Source organism: Notolepis coatsorum (genome assembly GCF_963971535.1).
Source record: "Notolepis coatsorum genome assembly, chromosome: 4".
Taxonomy (NCBI): domain Eukaryota; kingdom Metazoa; phylum Chordata; class Actinopteri; order Aulopiformes; family Paralepididae; genus Notolepis; species Notolepis coatsorum.
In genome coordinates, this window is record NC_140168.1 from 86,731,941 (window position 1) to 86,749,248 (window position 17,308).

The window sequence follows — 17,308 nt, forward strand, 5'->3', positions numbered from 1 at the left end:
TTGGGGGTCCCTGGGGGAAAAAAGGTTGGGAACCCCTGATCTAGGAGATGTGATTTCAGTGCTCTTTTGAACTTCAGAAAAGAAAATTCCAAAATACAGTATGTGGAGGCAAAGAGTTCCACAACTTTGACCCCCGGTAGAGTAAACAAAACTGAGATTGGGAAGTGCGGGAAAGGAGTGGTCTAAGTAAAGAGGAACTACGTGGGGGGGGGGGGGGGGGGGGTAATTATAAATTTGGTGATTGTGGGCAAACATGTCATGAAAGAAAGGGGGAAGGGCTCTGTTTAAAGAACTATACACAAATAAACCAGTCTGAAGATGAGTCACTTGATAAACACCTAACTTATGGAATAGAGGCTGAGAAGAATGACTTCGTTATACACAGCTGATTATTTTTAGAGCTCGTTTCTGCAGACGGTATATGGGCTCAAGTTTGGTATGATGAGTACTACCCCAAACTAAATTGCAGTAATTGATATATGGGTAAACCATAGAGTAATATAACATTGTGGCAACCTCAGTGCTCAGCAAGTGACGTGTTTTTCCAAGAATACCAATAATCTTGGCCATTTCTGTAGTTATGGCTGTGATATGAGGTTTCCATTATAGGGATTCATCAAGCAGAACACCAAGGAATTGTGTAGAACACACCCTAGCTATGGGGATGTCATTGATCACAGATAAAAAAAAAATTATAATAATGAATTTTTTTTTTTTTTATGTTTAGTGATCATTTGTTGCATTTAAACCAAATTGATAGTTTCTTCATTTAAGACCCTAATGATGGTATCAGGATCTTTACGTGAATAGAATACACTTGTGTCATCTGCAAATAAAATTTTCAACAGCCTGTCTGAGACGTTAGGGAGGTCATTAATATATAACAAAAATAACAAAGGCCCAAGAATTGAACCTTGGGGCAGACTGCAAAGTAAAGGAAGAAAAGGATAATTGATCCCATTATTTGATTGATTGATCGATTGATTGAAAACTTTATTAACAGATTGCAGAATGGGTACAGTACAGTACAGCTCAATACATACAATTGTTAAGGGGATGCAGACCAGAGAGACTTTCGTCTTGTTTACATCAGGGTCCCCCATTTTCAATTCATTGTAACATATATGACATACATGACATACAGATAGACAGTACTGCTACATCTATACATTTATGACATACCAGATTTGCAAATACGGTACTGTTTGTGATACGAAAAGAGTCCAGAAAAAAAAGAGTATATACATTTGACGTAGAAACTGTACATTGGAGGAGGTTGGGTAGGTGGGGGGGGGGGGGGTGGGGGACACTGTACAACTGTACAAGCAAAACTGTACATTGGAATATTGACAAGACCATACTTGGTAATTTACTGTACATTGGAGGGGGTTGAGTTAGGACATTTACAGGGGCCAGTTTCGATTTTTGCAGTCTCCCGTAGGTGTTTTTTGAGTGTTTTTGAAAGTGGGTAGTGATTCACATTCCTTTACAGCTTTGGGTAGGGCGTTCCACATTGATGTGGCATAATTGCGAAACATGTTTAGTCCCTTGTTTGAGCCGAATCTGGGTTTAACATGATTTGTGGAGCTCCCTCTGGTGTTGTGATCGTGGTATTCACTGACCTTTGGGAAGTATTTTGACATGTACATGGGTACCTTGGTCGTGTAGTGTATCTTGTAGACCAGGCCCATTGCAAGTTGCTGTACTCTGTCATCTACTCTGAGCCATCCTAGGTTGTCAAAGTGGGCAGGGGTGAGGTGGGTTCTAGGAGTAAGGTCAAGCAGTAGTCTGACCAGTTTGTTTTGAGATGTTTGTAATTTTGTTTTTAGCGCCTTTGAGGTGCTTTGGTACCATGAGGTGCAAGCATAGTCGTAGTACCCTTGAATGAGTGCTCCTGCCAGAGTCTTCAGGGTATTCTTGTTTACCAGTGAGGAGATCCGGTACAAGAATCGAGTTTGTTGGTTGACTTTTTTTATTACATTGGATGCCATTTTGTCACAGGAAAGATTTGCCTCTAGGATGGAACCCAGGTAGGTAATATCTTCTTTCCTTGTGACAATATTGTCACCCACTGTAACTGAGAAGCCGTCGGTCTTGCTGAGTTTGTTATTTGAACCGAAGAGAATGGACTGTTTTGCCCATGTGTAATGATAGTTTGTTATCAGTGAGCCATATGCAGATTTTGCCTAGTTTTGATCTGAGGATTTTTTCAACCTGTAACTTGTTCTTGTCAGAGACCAGCAGGGCTGAGTCGTCCGCAAACAGGAACAAGTTGCAGTCATGCAATTTATGCAGCTGACGACATGTCATTTGCATAAATTGGGAACAGTAGCGGACCTAGTATGCTTCCTTGTGGAACACCACCGCTTACTGTGAGGGGGGGGGGGTAGGGTACCGTTTACCTCCACCATCTGCTCTCTCCCCTCCAGGTAGGATTGCATCCAGCTCACTGATAGACTATCAAAACCAATTGCTTTTAGCTTGTCAATCAGAATGGTGTGATTGACAGTGTCGAAGGCCTTTTGTAGGTCCAGCATGACCATGCCGCAGTATTTGCCCGCGTCCACCTCTTGTTTGATGTGGTCGTTTAAATAGAGAAGGCATGTGTCAGTGGAGTGGGATGTTCTGAAGCCAGATTGGAATTCGTAGATTCGATTTTTTTCCGCGAGGTATTTTTCGACCTGTTCGTATAAAAAAATTTCCATGACTTTCGAGATGGAGGTAAGGATAGAAGCAGGGCGGTAGTTGCCTGGGTCTAATTTACTGCCTTTTTGTGCAGGGGTGTTACTCTCGCAATTTTGAAGTCCTTGGGGACGTGTCCCTGTTTTATGGAGAGGTTTATTATGTGTGTGATGACTGGGGTGATGGCGGCTGCTGAGTGTCTGAGGAATTTGGAGGGGATGTTGTCATGGCCAGTGGCCTTGTTAGGTTGGAGGGCGCTCAGTTTTTTGAGTACCTCATCTGTTGTTACCATTTCCAGTTTGAAGTCATCTTTGTGGACCCCTAGGTTCTTGTAGTATGCTACTATGTGTTCTACCCCATAATGCCCTGAGTGGGAGGGTAGTTTGTTTACCAGTGTTGTGGCTATGTTTGTGAAGAAACTTTAAGTAATTGGCTACATCCAGTTTGTCTGTGATGAGCGTGTTGTCTGTCTTTATGTTTATGTTTGAGAATCTGGTTTTAAGTTTTTTACTGCAGCTTAGTTGGTTATTGAGTAGTTTCCAAAGTTCACGTGGTTTGTTTTTGTTTTCCTCGGTTTTGTCATTGATAATTTTTTTTTTGCTGTTTTGATCATGGAGTTTTTTTTTGTATTTTATTTTTTTATTATTTTTTAAACACACATATAAACAAACATGACAACACACGATAAGATACACAAGCATTAATACACAGTGTATATCCAACGAAATTACCATTTAAACCAATGTCTTATACAGGATATACCCCTAATACCTGTTATCTAAAAACCTACACACATATGCTCCAGCTCGAACCCCCCCCCCTCCCGGACCCCTCTTTGGATAGTACATCCCTTATGATCATGGAGTTTATGTCATTTCTTAGTCTGTTTCTTTCCAGTTTGAGTTCAGTCACGTGGGCTTGGAGTACAGACTGATGTCTATCTTTAAGGTAACTGGTGAACCATAGCAGTTCATTGTTTTTTATTCCAAGATGTGAGAGCTTCTGCAGGAGGATATGGTGATTGACTGTATCAAATGCCTTTGATAAGTCTAAAAAAAATACCTTTCTGCCTTTAGCTTTGTATATTTCATTAATTAGATGTGTGATTGCCATATATGTTGAATGTTCCTTTCTGAACCCATACTGGTGAGTGTAAATAATATTGTGCTTATTAAGATGTTCAATTAATCTTTTATAGACAAGCTTTTCAAGTATTTTTTACAAGGCAGACAGGATGGATATATGTCTGTAATGGTTGAAGACGGCTGGGTCATCATCTTTATAAATAGGGAGGATCTTAGCTATTTTAAGTTCCTGTGGGACGATTCCCTTCTCCAGTGATATATTAAAAATATGACATCAATCAATCAATCAAATTTATTTATATAGCATGTTTAAACATGACGCTTGTCAACCAAAGTGCTTCACATAGCTAAGCTAAGTACAAAGAAAAGTATAAAATAAACTGATTTTTTTTTTTAATAAAATCAACGGATAGACAAAGGAAAAACAGAACAACACGTCAACAAGTACGGCAAGAGTCAAAGTGAGTCAGGGAAGGCCAGGCGATATAGGTGGGTTTTGAGTTTTGATTTAAAAGACTCGATGGAGGGGGAAGATTTAATGGACATGGGAATGCTGTTCCAGAGGTCAGGGGCTGACCGCAAAAGCACGTCCCCCCCTAGACTTGAAGTTAGACCTACGGGTGGTTAGGAGACCCTTATCAGCCGATCTGAGGGCCCTGGCGTTGGTATAGGGGGTGAGGAGGTATGCTAGGTAAGCACTAAGCAGGGGCCTTACCATTTAGGGCTTTATAAACCAATAAAAGGACCTTGAAGTCTATTCTAAAGCGCACCGGGAGCCAGTGGAGGGAGGCAAGTACAGGGGTGATGTGGGCTCTCTTCCGGGTACCTGTGAGCAGTCTAGCGGCAGCATTTTGGGGGAGTTGTAGACGGGCTATGGTGGATTTATTTAGCCCCAGGTACAGGGAGTTACTGTAGTCTAAGCGTGAGGATATGAAGGCGTGAATTACTCTTTCCAGGTCTGAGGGGGAGAGAATGGCCTTGATTGGCTATGGACCGGAGCTGGAAAAGGCACCCCTTTACCACAGAGTTTACCTGCCTATTGAAGGAAAACTCGGGGTCAAAGAGCACGCCCAGGTTTTTTACAAAGGCTTCACAATGGATTCTTGAATGGATATCAGTAATCTACCTCCAATACCATCATAACCCGGAGAAGAGTCCCCCAGGTTTATCAAGATCTCCCGAACCTCATCCTCTGTAACCGGCAAGAAATTAAAACTGTCATTGATTGGAGGATTCATAAACTGAAGGGGACCATGATTACTAAATGGAATCTTTGCAGCCAGTGTTGGACCAACTTCTGAGAAAAAACGATTAAAATGATTGCCAATTAATAGCGGGTCAGTGATAATACCCCCATCAACCTTAAATTCATTAGGCAACTGATTACGTTTATTTTTTTTGTTGAGGATAGGGTTAATTGTTCTCCATAAGAGTCATGTTATTTTTGTTTTTAGATAATTCCATATTGTAGTAATGTTTTTTAGCTCCTCTGATAATGTGGTTTAATTTATTTCTATAGTTCCTAAATTGAGCAAGATAAAATAGAGTGGGACTGAGAAGATATTTTTTATACAATCTACGTTTAGTATTTAGGGATTTGATAATAGCTGGGGTTATCCATGGTTTGATCAGTTTATGATGAGGCTTGGGAGATGCCTGTACAAGGGGAAAACACAGGTCATAGGTCTGGGAGATACGTTCAGAAAACAAAGTCAAATACTTTTTTGCATCAACAGAGTGGAGGATATCTGTCCATGGATACTCACCGACCACTAGTCCAAACCTGGTCAAACTAGCTTCCTTAAAGCTTCTCTTATATTTAGGATAGAGTATAGATGGAGACTTATCATGTTCCCTATATAATATGAGAAAGATTGGACAATGATCAGCAATATCCATGCACAGAACTCCTGATTTCATGCTCTTATCCAACACATTAGTAAAGATATTGTCAATCAGAGTGGCATATGTCTCTGTTACTCTGGTTGGTACTGCAATCATAGGATGAAAGTAGTGGGAATACATTGTACAATACATACATCGATTTGTGGAGCTCCCTCTGGTGTTGTGGGCGCGGTATTCACTGACCTTTAGGAAGTATTTTGACATGTACATGGGTACCTTAGTGGTGTATGCTTTATAAAAAGTATTTAAGAGTCCAGAATCACAATAAAATATTTGGATGGCTTGTAGCCAAAAATTGCATGCTGCTGCTAGACCGGAAACAGGAAACAGAAGTCCATTAGTCCGACAGCCCTTTGCTCCCAAAATACCCACAGAAGAATGACCAGATAAGACTCAGAAACTGATGTGGGTTCAGTTAAAACCATCGGTTAACCGATTAGAAATACCACTTGTACAGTAGATGAACCCTTTCACTACCACACTACAGACAGGAAAGGGTTAACCTTCTGTAGTGCGGTTGTGAAAGGGTTATAACCCTTTGTCATGTGGCAGTGAAAGGGTTAACCTTCTGTATTGTCGCAGTGAGTTATAACTAAGGCTGTCAAAGTTAACGCGGTATTAAAGCGGTATCGCCCGATTCTATTAACGCCACTATTTTTTTTTTACTCACGAAAGAAAAAAAATGTCCAACTATATATATATTTTTTTTTACTAGACTTCACTCAGGTGTATTATTGATGCTCTCATTGATACTATGTTTGTTTCTGAAGTGTGTGTGTGTGCGTGCGTGCGTGTGTGCGTGCGTGTGTGTGTGTGTGTGAGATATAGAGAGAGAGGGGGGTGAGAGAGATGAGGAAGGGGCAAGAGAGAAAGAGAGCTGGGAGAGAGTGTGTGTGTGAGAGAGAGGGGGGGTGGTGTGATTAATCCCTTGTGTGTGTGAATGTAACAAGTTCCTAACGTTTTCTTTCCCCTATTATTTCATGCACACTTTATTCATTGTTTTAAATTATTATTTTCTTTTAAGTAATTTTGTGCATCACGCTGTTTTGAATTTGATGCAAATTTGCAATGCATGAGGGTCATCCTTTTTGTGTTAAATGGCTGCACAAAGCAAGCATTTGTTGACTCGCATGTTGATAAGAGTATTAAAACTTGGAACTAAAAAAAAAAAAAAACTATTAATTTGCGATTAATCGTGAGTTAACTATGGACAATCATGCGATTAATCGAGTTAAATATTTTAATTTATTGACAGCACTAGTTATAACCCTTTGGTAGTGTGGTAGTGAAAGGGTTAAAATAACTGCTAGTTCAAGCAACTGTTATGAACACTTCATACCAACTGTTCAACTGTTTTATTGCAACACTACTATCACCGACATCTAAGAAGGGAGATCCCCCCTTGAATGGCCCTTCTAAGGTTTCTCTCCTCCACATTGCCTGTGGTGCATTTTTTCCTATTGCTAGGTTTTAGTGAGTTTTTCCTTACCTTCGCGTGGGGTGTGTCTGGGAGTGTTGCATTTATTTTAAAATGTTTGGACTTTATGGTGTTCTTGTTTTGTTCTTGACTTGTTTAAATAAGACGTGTCCGGCCCATGGGGACATTAACGTGTGTTGTCGGGCCTTACAAATAAATTTGATTTGGATTCATAACATAACCACAGTCTGTAGAGCATGCGTCTCTCAAATCATTGTGCAAATGGTTTGATTGGGTGTGACATCACCTCCTCTGTGATGCTATCCCTTTGTTTTAGTAACCCTCTGCTTTCCCTATATGGAGAAAATAAACATTTTGTATTGCACTGGGCAAGTACTACAGATAGATAGGAGAGTTTTTTTTTTTTGCACCATATAACCGTTGGAAGTTCTTATCGCTTTGAGCTACACCGGGGACCAGATGATGTTATTACACCTTGGACCAGAAATAGAGCTTAGATAGTTAGATCCGGTTTCCATTCATAACCAAAGTGGTTCCAAGTCTCCTCTGCAAAAGGGAGAGGGGGGGGGGGGGGCATCAACCTATATGGTAAGGGAACCATCTCCTAATCATCAGAGAGGACAGTTGAATTCTTATATTCAGTTCCTGAGAGGATAGTCTATACAAAAATGACACATGGTTTTATGTTATAGTATGATATTTATAAAACAGGAATATATGTATCTGACTTTTATCATCACTTACTAACGTCCTCGTATGGAATCCTCCCCCTAGACTGAATGAATGAATGAATGAAAACTTTATTTAACAGATTGCAGAATGGGTACAATACAGTACGGCTCAATACATACAATTGTTAAGGGGATGCAGACCTGAGAAAGACGTTTGTCTTGTTTCCATCAGGGTCCCCCATTTTCAATTCATATAGACATATATGACATACATGACATACAGATAGTCAGTACTGCTACATCTATACATTTATGACATACCAGATTTGCAAATACAGTACTGTTTGTGATACAGAAGGAGTCAAGAAAAGGGAGTATATACATTTGACGTAGAAACTGTACATTGGAGGAGGTTGGGTGGGGGGGGGTTGGGTACATTGGGATATTGACAACCATACTGGGTAATTTACATTGGAGGTGGTTGGGGGGGGGGGGGGGCCGGGGGGCACACTGTATAAACAAGTAACACTGTACATTGAGGGGGGGGGGGGGGAGACACTGTACAAACAAACACAATTGTACATTGAACTATTGACAAAACCATACTAGGTAAATGACTGTACATTGGAGGGGGTTGGGTTAGGATATTTACAGGGGCCAGTGTTGAATTGCAGTCTCCCGTAGGTGTCCCTTGAGAGAGGTTTTGAAAGTGGGTAGTGATCCACATTCCTTTACAGCTTTGGGTAGGGCGTTCCACATTGATGTGGCATAATTGCGAAACGTGTTTAGTCCCTTATTTGAGCCGAATCTGGGTTTAACATGATTTGTGGAGCTCCCTCTGGTGTTGTGATCGTGGTATTCACTGACCTTTGGGAAGTATTTTGACATGTACATGGGTACCTTGGTCGTGTAGTGTATCTTGTAGACCAGGCCCATTGCAAGTTGTTGTACTCTGTCGTCTACTCTAAGCCATCCTAGGTTGTCAAAGTGGGCAGGGGTGAGGTGGGTTCTAGGAGTAAGGTCAAGCAGTAGTCTGACAAGTTTGTTTTGAGATGTTTGTAATTTTGTTTTTAGCGCCTTTGAGGTGCTTTGGTACCATGAGGTGCAAGCATAGTCGTAGTACCCCTGAATGAGTGCTCCTGCCAGAGTCTTCAGGGTGTTCTTGTTTACCAGAGAGGAGATCCGGATCTGGAGGAGGGATATACCAGACCTGGAAATAGATTTTGATTGGCAAGAAGTCTGGGCAAACGTTCGAATTGCGTCACGTAACCCGGACCATCAACAAATTAATCTTAATTATATTCATAGGACATACCTGACCCCTATAAGATTGAACAGAATGGGACTTAAACAAGACTCCAGATGTTCCTTATGTACAAATGGGGATGAGGGTACATTTATGCACATGTATTTGGATTGCCCACCGGTTAAGATATTCTGGAAAGAAGTGTCCCAGCAATTATCAGAATTCTTATTTCTGAACATACCTGTACACCCCTCTGTATTGTTGTTGAATGATGTTTTTCAGTTTGCAGCCCCTATACAGCTAAAGAGACTAGTTTTATCTGGTCTCACAGCGGCTAAAAAGCTGATAGCATCACGATGGTTTCAACCGGAAAAAATGTGCCGGAAGGTATGGGTTCTTACCTATCTCGATGTGATTTATCTAGACATTTCTACAGCAAGAATTTTAGGTGTCAGTGAAACCAACATTGCAATCTGGTTAGAAGTGGTGGAGAGAATAAAAGCTAGCATATGAATTGTAGTGCCTGGTTAGAAACAAATGAAAATGGATGGATTATCCAAGTGGGGGTCCGGGGGGGGTGAGCGAGCAAGAGCATATGTATGTAGGGTATTAGATAGCAAGTATTAGGTATATATCTCGTATACTACATTTGTAATGATTGAAATGGTGATTTCATTGGATGTTTACTGTTAATGCTTGTGTGTCTAATTTGATGTTATGTTTATAAAAAAAAAAAAAGGAATATAGAAACATCAAAGGGATTAAATAGTTATTTAGAATTCAAAAGTAGAATATGCACACTTATCGTTTATTAGCCCATGCTCTTCTTCAGATATGGATTTTTTTCTTTAAAACTTTTTAGCAATGTCATACTGTATGGTTTATTTAATTGACATTGTTTATAGGTGGGTACAGCCCAGACATGTAATTGTATTCCTTTTTGGGGGGGGGGGGGGTGAGTTGGCATGAACCATGATTTGAACCCACACTGTAAGAAAAAAAGCTGCAAGAAAACGGTAAATGTCTGGCATCAATGGTTGCCAAATACTTACTGTCAAATTACAGTAAAATCAAATACATTTGCAGATTACATTTATTTTAATAAAAGGTCATTTACTGTATTTTTATGGCATTTACACTTAAAGTAAAAAAACAAAAGTAATCTAATACAAGTAAAATAATACAGTGAATTTCCTGTGAAAAAACATTTGTTTTTTAGAGTGCATGCAGTCACAGGGTGCATGGTATCGCTGGAGTGAACTAAAAAGATCACCACCTCAGTCGTGTTTTTAATTGCAGGTCCTTTAATCCATATTCAGTTACAGAATGGGACACCACCAAGACTTGCCCAACTAAAAAAAAAAAAAAAAACATTAGTTAACTTTCTTATAGTCAATTAGATTAGAATGATAAAATTAAGGACATCATTGCACAACAGTTTTAATTAGCGAAGGAGAGCAGGGTCGCATCAACTAACGGATATTAAAGTAAGCTTTCCAACTATATGTATTTTGTATGTGGTACTGTATAACATAAATACAGTATGGTACTGTAGAAGAAAAATAACAACAGGCAAACATTTAATAAAACAAAATCGAATTTACTAAAACGCTGTAAATGACAAAATTGTAGATCAAATATGAGGAACAGGCAGAAGGTTTCCACTTTGAGCTTGAAAGTGACCCCACTCTCCCCTATACCGTGCTATAGTGCAACCTCATGATGACTCTGGTTGAGGAACAAAATGTAACAAAGGTTTTTATATATATATTATATACATACATTATCGTCTTTGTAGTACTGAGCTCTGGCCACAACGTCATTGGAATAGTCCTGGTGTTCGGTATTTTCATCCACGTTTTTGTAGGAGGGGACACGGGAAGCCCCCTTGTTGTAGGCTGCTAGCGCCCCTGGGCAGACAAACAAAGAAAATTAGAAGATACATTTTTTCAACTGAACATTGAAATAAAAGGTCTGCCGTCTACTTCGGCGCACGAATATCGGGATGTAACTCGAGAACCGCTGAACGGATATCGACAGGCAACAAATAGGGCTTTAATTCTATATATTGTATTAAGAAATATGCACACCCAAGCCGCTAGAGGTCGCCAAAGTGGCGGTGGGCAAATCGTCCTCAAGAGTGTGTTGTCGTCGGGCTTTACAAATAAATTTGATTTGATTTGATCTACTATAGTAGACAGTGTTTCCACTGTGCTTCTAAACCACAGTAATATAGTATACACCAGTGGTTCTCAACCTTTTTACACCATGTACCACCTGAGAACGTAGCTGGCTCTCCAAGTACCACCATATGACCGACGTTAAAATACAGTCTATTCAGCTATGCACAGTTCACGCAGGAGGCAAATGTATTCCTAATAACATTATTTATTGTTAACTTTTGTCAGACACAGCCACAATGTACAAAGGGGTAGCACTAGAACTAGCAAACTCTAACACAAGGGGCATTGAGAACATAATAACTAACATTCTCACATAGGAAGTGAGATAATTAAGAACAACTGTATTTCAGCAAATGTACTTAATTCTCTCGCTCTCTCTCTCTCTCTCTCTCTCTCTCTCTCTCTCTCTCTCTCTCTCTCTCTCTCTCTCTCTCACACATACACACTCTCTCACACACACAGTAAGTGACACACACAGTGATAACATTAATAACAGAATAATAACCATTATCACACAGCAAATGAGAACATTATGAACAAAATAACAACTGTACATTATTTCATCCTCTCTCTCTCTCTCTCTCTCTCTCTCTCTCTCTCTCTACATTTCTCTCTCCAGCCAGTCAGATCTCTCACTGGCTTCAGAGGATCCCATGGTCCCGCCTCCCCGTCCAGCCACTTTTTAAGCGGGGGTCTGGGGGTCCCCCACCAGGATTTCTTTTATTACAAAGACTTAATTTCCAGCATTTTGGTGCAGGCATTTTTGAAATTGTACCCCCTAAATGCCGGTGTTTGTGATGGGCATCACAAATTATTGTAAAAAAAAAAAAAACACAAAAAGTGAAATATTTTCAATATATCAAATGCAAAGTCGATTTTTCTGGGGGGGAAATGATTAGCAACAACACTTATTTTGATGGATTTTTTGTTTTTGTAATGTCAGCTTTAACAACAACTCTTTTCAGAAAAGTGGGAGTTAGGGGGCGGCTAGGTGGCGCAGTGGGCAAGGCACTCGCCACCAACGCAGGAGATGCTGGGTTCGAGCCCAGCTCTCGGCGTTGCTACCAGCTTGGCTGGTCGTTCATACTAATACAATTGGCAGTATTAGGGGGTGGGAAGCTGGTGGGTGGGGATCGGACATTGTGGACAGCGACTCCTACAGGTCGGTTGGTGCGCCTGCGCAGTAGAATCAGGAAGCGACGAGGGCGGCGTGTCCCTCCCACGCAGACCCTCGCCGCTGAGAGATCGCGCTGTGCAGGTGAAAAGATGCAACGGCTGCCTCCTCGAGTACCGGAGGGGACACGTGATGCAAGGCTTCGTCCACATTGCAGCCGGCTTGTGGGAGGCATGGTCTAACAACGTTCGAGACAGGCGAGGGTAGAATTGGACAATAGGAAATTGGGGACGGGAGAAAAATAGAAAAAATGGGGGGAAAAGTAGATACAAAAAAAAGTGGGAGTATTTAATTTTTTATCTGACATTATAAAAATAATAGTAATCTGGGGCTGAAGTTGAATAAAAGATTTATGACTGTTTAGACTGCATTACTCTCTGTCACAGTGATCTCCTGGTTGTTCCTTACTTAGGTTATCTAACTATCGCGCCGCGGCAACTAGAAACACTGGCCTGGCCGCGTGTACCTGTTCCGCAACAGTAAGTGACTTCCGGGGTAGGCCTGATTGGCCCCGACAGGCACGTGACGCGGCAAACTCAGGACGCGCAACGAGGCTGCTGAGAGCTGTCGCGCGGAAATAGGCTGTCTATTGCCATTCTCTAACACAAACTCTAACCTTAACCAGCTCCTTAACAGCGCCTAAACTTAACCGTTCTAACCTTAACCAACTCCGAAACAATGCCTAACCTTAACCTTAACCATGCCTAACCTTAACCATAGAAAGAATATTGCCATTCTCTAAGACAAACTCTAACCTTAACCAGCTCCTTAACAGCGCCTAAACTTAACCGTTCTAACCTTAACCAACTCCGAAACAATGCCTAACCTTAACCTTAACCTTAACCATGCCTAACCTTAACCGGCGAAAGAATACACGTTAAAAAAAAAATCACGTTAAAAAAAAAAGATTTGATGGGATTCGAACTCACCAACAACAGACCGCAGGATCGCAGGACCGCTGCTCTGCCAGGTGAGCTATAGCGCCGAATGAGAGTCATGGCGTATTTGGACGGTTACGTAATTCCGTAAGCTCTGCCGCTCGGCTCCGCGGAGCGTGCCGCGCGGCAGAGAAAGTTGCGCGTCACGTGCCTGTCGGGGCCAATCAGGCCTACCCCGGAAGTCACTTACTGTTGCGGAACAGTTAGGCTCCGCGGAGCGTGCCGCGCGGCAGAGAAAGTTGCGCGTCACGTGCCTGTCGGGGCCAATCAGGCCTACCCCGGAAGTCACTTACTGTTGCGGAACAGTTACACGCGGCCTGGCCTGCTTCTGAGTTCAGTGGCATGACTGCAGACAAAAAAAATAATTCTATAAAAAAAAAAGATTTGAATACTTTTTATTTAATTTTTATTAAGTACCACCAGCAGGGGGCCCAAGTACCACTGGTGGTACGCGTACCACAGGTTGAGAATCACTGGTAAACACTAGTGTTGCCACTGTGCTTCTAAACCTCTCTACTTCCCCCAGTCTAAATGAATAGAAAATACACAAGCAGAGAAGACAGAACAAAAACGAAACAATAAAACAATATACTGTACATAAAACCAAGTCATAATCACCTTTCAGACACTTTTCTTTGCTGCCCCAGTCCTTCCTCTCAATTTCTTCATAGCATCCAATCAAATTCTTTGTGGCTTGACGGATATGTCCCTTCCCTTTGGGACCACCTCTCTTCTCAACCTTTTGCTTTTTTAGACGCATGGCTTCATAGTCAACCTACAAAAATAATTAAATTACATTACAATCAGGTGCGGCTGGGTGGCGTAGCGGACGTTGCGCTCGTCACCAACGCAAGAGACACCGGGTTCGACTCCGGCTGTCGGCGCTGCCTCCGGCTTGGGCCAGCCGTCATACTAATTCAATTGGCAGAATTAGCGGGTGGAAGTCGATGGGTGGTAATCTGGACGTTGTGGACAGCGACTCCTACAGGTCAGTTGGGGACGCCTGCACAGCAGAGACAGGAAATGGCGGGGGTAGTGTGAGCCTCCCACGCGTTACACCTCGCCAATGAGAGTCCGCGCTGGCAGGTGAAAAGATGTGACAGGCTGCCTCCTCATGTACCGGAGGGGACACATGATGCAAGGCTTCTATCCTCCCTACAACCGGCCAGTGAGGGGCATATGCGAGCAACGTTCAAGACAGGGGTGGGAAGAATTGGCACAGTGGAATTGGGAGAAAAAGAGAAAAAGTGGATACAAAAAAAAATTACATTACAATCGTGCAAAATGTAAGTACTTGTACCTTAACATGGTCATTTGTGGCTGAAGTGAACACTCCTTACCAAAGTAAGTGGCTCGGGAAATACAGAAATGAACCAACAATTAAACAAGTTAATGAGTACTAAAAACGTTCATTTTAGTCAGACAAAATACTTGTACTTTCATACCCCAAGGAATGCACATACCTGCATGACCCCATAGGCTTTGCCATTGTCCCCTTCACCTTTGCTGTCCAGGCCGGTGCCTCCCCTGGACTCTCTGGAGATAATGCCGGCAATGACTGCTGGGTCCATTCGAAGCTCTTTCCCAACTGCCAGTATGATCTCCCTGTACTCGTATATGTCCGATGCATCCACCTTCGCCATGTCCTTTGACGTGGCCACACCTTTAAAATTTTTTTTAAAAAAATCATTCGAATGAACTTTTAGCTGCATGCTTCGGGAATCCCTCGCCCCATGTAATTCATTGGATAATACAGATTCATGTGTGGGATGCGATATTCCTATTAGAAATGAGCACATACCGCCTTTTTTACGTCCATCACCTTTCGCTGTCTCATCTGAGGCGCCAGAGGTTGCAACTTTTCTAATGTCTCCATAATCTACATTAATTAAAGACAACCATTAGCGGCACATTACGCTCACCAGAACCCCAGGCCAAACAGGAACTACTCAAATACAATTGATTGAAAATTGTATTAACAGATTGCAAAATGGGTACAATACAGTACGGCTCAATACATACAATTGTTAAGGGGATACAGTCAGACCAGGAGAAAGAAAAGGGTCCCCCATTTTCAATTCATAATGTTACATTTGATGTGTAGCGGTGGTTTGATTGATTGATTGATTGATTGAAAACTTTATTAACAGATTGCAGAATGGGTACAAGTACAATACAGTACAGCTCAATACACAATTGTTAAGGGGATGCAGACAAGAGAAAGACTTTAGTCTTGTTTACATCAGGGTCCCCCATTTTCAATTCATCAATTATAACATACAGATAGAGTGTGAAGGTATACTGAATACGGTCTATTATCTTATGAAACTCATATTCACTCCACAAACTGAAATATATACATTGTTGAATGAACACCATTCTGATTGACAAGCTAAAAGCAATTGGTTTTGATAGTCTATCAGTGAGCTGGATGCAATCCTACCTGGAGGGGAGAGAGCAGATGGTGGAGGTAAACGGTACCCTATCCCCCCCCCTCACAGTAAACTGTGGTGTTCCACAAGGAAGCATACTAGGTCCGCTACTGTTCCTAATTTATGCAAATGACATGTCGTCAGCTTGTGACTGCAACTTGTTCCTGTTTGCGGACGACTCAGCCCTGCTGGTCTCTGACAAGAACAAGTTACAGGTTGAAAAAACCCTCAGCTCAGAACTAGGCAAAATCTGCATATGGCTCGCTGATAACAAACTATCATTACACATGGGCAAAACAGAGTCCATTCTCTTCGGTTCAAATAACAAACTCAGCAAGACCGACGGCTTCTCAGTTACAGTGGGTGACAATATTGTCACAAGGAAAGAAGATATTACCTACCTGGGTTCCATCCTAGAGGCAAATCTTTCCTGTGACAAAATGGCATCCAATGTAATAAAAAAAGTCAACCAACGAACTCGATTCTTGTACCGGATCTCCTCACTGGTAAACAAGAATACCCTGAAGACTCTAGCAGGAGCACTCATTCAAGGGTACTACGACTATGCTTGCACCTCATGGTACCAAAGCACCTCAAAGGCGCTAAAAACAAAATTACAAACATCTCAAAACAAACTGGTCAGACTACTGCTTGACCTTACTCCTAGAACCCACCTCACCCCTGCCCACTTTGACAACCTAGGATGGCTTAGAGTAGACGACAGAGTACAGCAACTTGCAATGGGCCTGGTCTACAAGATACACTACACGACCAAGGTACCCATGTACATGTCAAAATACTTCCCAAAGGTCAGTGAATACCACGATCACAACACCAGAGGGAGCTCCACAAATCATGTTAAACCCAGATTCGGCTCAAACAAGGGACTAAACACGTTTCGCAATTATGCCACATCAATGTGGAACGCCCTACCCAAAGCTGTAAAGGAATGTGAATCACTACCCACTTTCAAAAACACTCTCAAAAAACACCTAAGGGAGACTGCAACCCGAAACTGGCCCCTGTAAATGTCCGAACACAACCCCCTCCAATGTACAGTAAATTACCAAGTATGGTCTTGTCAATAATCCAATGTACAGTGTTGTTTGTACAGTTGTACAGTGTCCCCCACCCACCCCTCCTACCCAACCCCCCCCCCCCTACCCAACCCCCCCCCCCCCACTCCTAACGAACCCCCCCCCCCCCCCACTCCTAACCAACCCCCCCCCCCCCACCCAACCACCTCCAATGTACAGTCCCCCCCCACCCCCACCTACCCAATCCAATGTACAGTTTCCACGCCTAATGTATATACTCTTTTCTTTCTGGACTCTTTTTGTATCACAAACAGTACTGTAATTGCAAATCTGGTATGTCATAAATGTATAGATGGAGCAGTACTGTCTATCTGTATGTCATGTATGTCATATATGTTACGATGAATTGAAAATGGGGGACCCTGATGTAAACAAGACGAAAGTCTTTCTCTGGTCTGCATCCCCTTAACAATTGTATGTATTGAGCTGTACTGTACTGTACCCATTCTGCAATCTG

The 17,308-nt window shown here is 42.0% G+C and overlaps 1 protein-coding gene across 1 annotated transcript; it reads right to left on the minus strand.

Moving 5' to 3' along the window:
* Nucleotides 1-7,714: 7,714 nt before the first annotated feature.
* Nucleotides 7,715-14,980, minus strand: LOC311226596 (lysozyme G-like; the record flags this gene model as incomplete). Its single annotated transcript, XM_084312016.1, has 4 exons — nt 14,786-14,980; nt 13,941-14,097; nt 10,810-10,937; nt 7,715-7,768 (listed from the first exon to the last, which is right to left on the minus strand). The coding sequence occupies exons 1-4, from the start codon at nt 14,963-14,965 to the stop codon at nt 7,715-7,717; spliced, it is 519 nt and encodes a 172-aa protein (XP_084168142.1). The 5' UTR covers nt 14,966-14,980.
* Between the last annotated feature and the right edge of the window lie 2,328 nt (nt 14,981-17,308).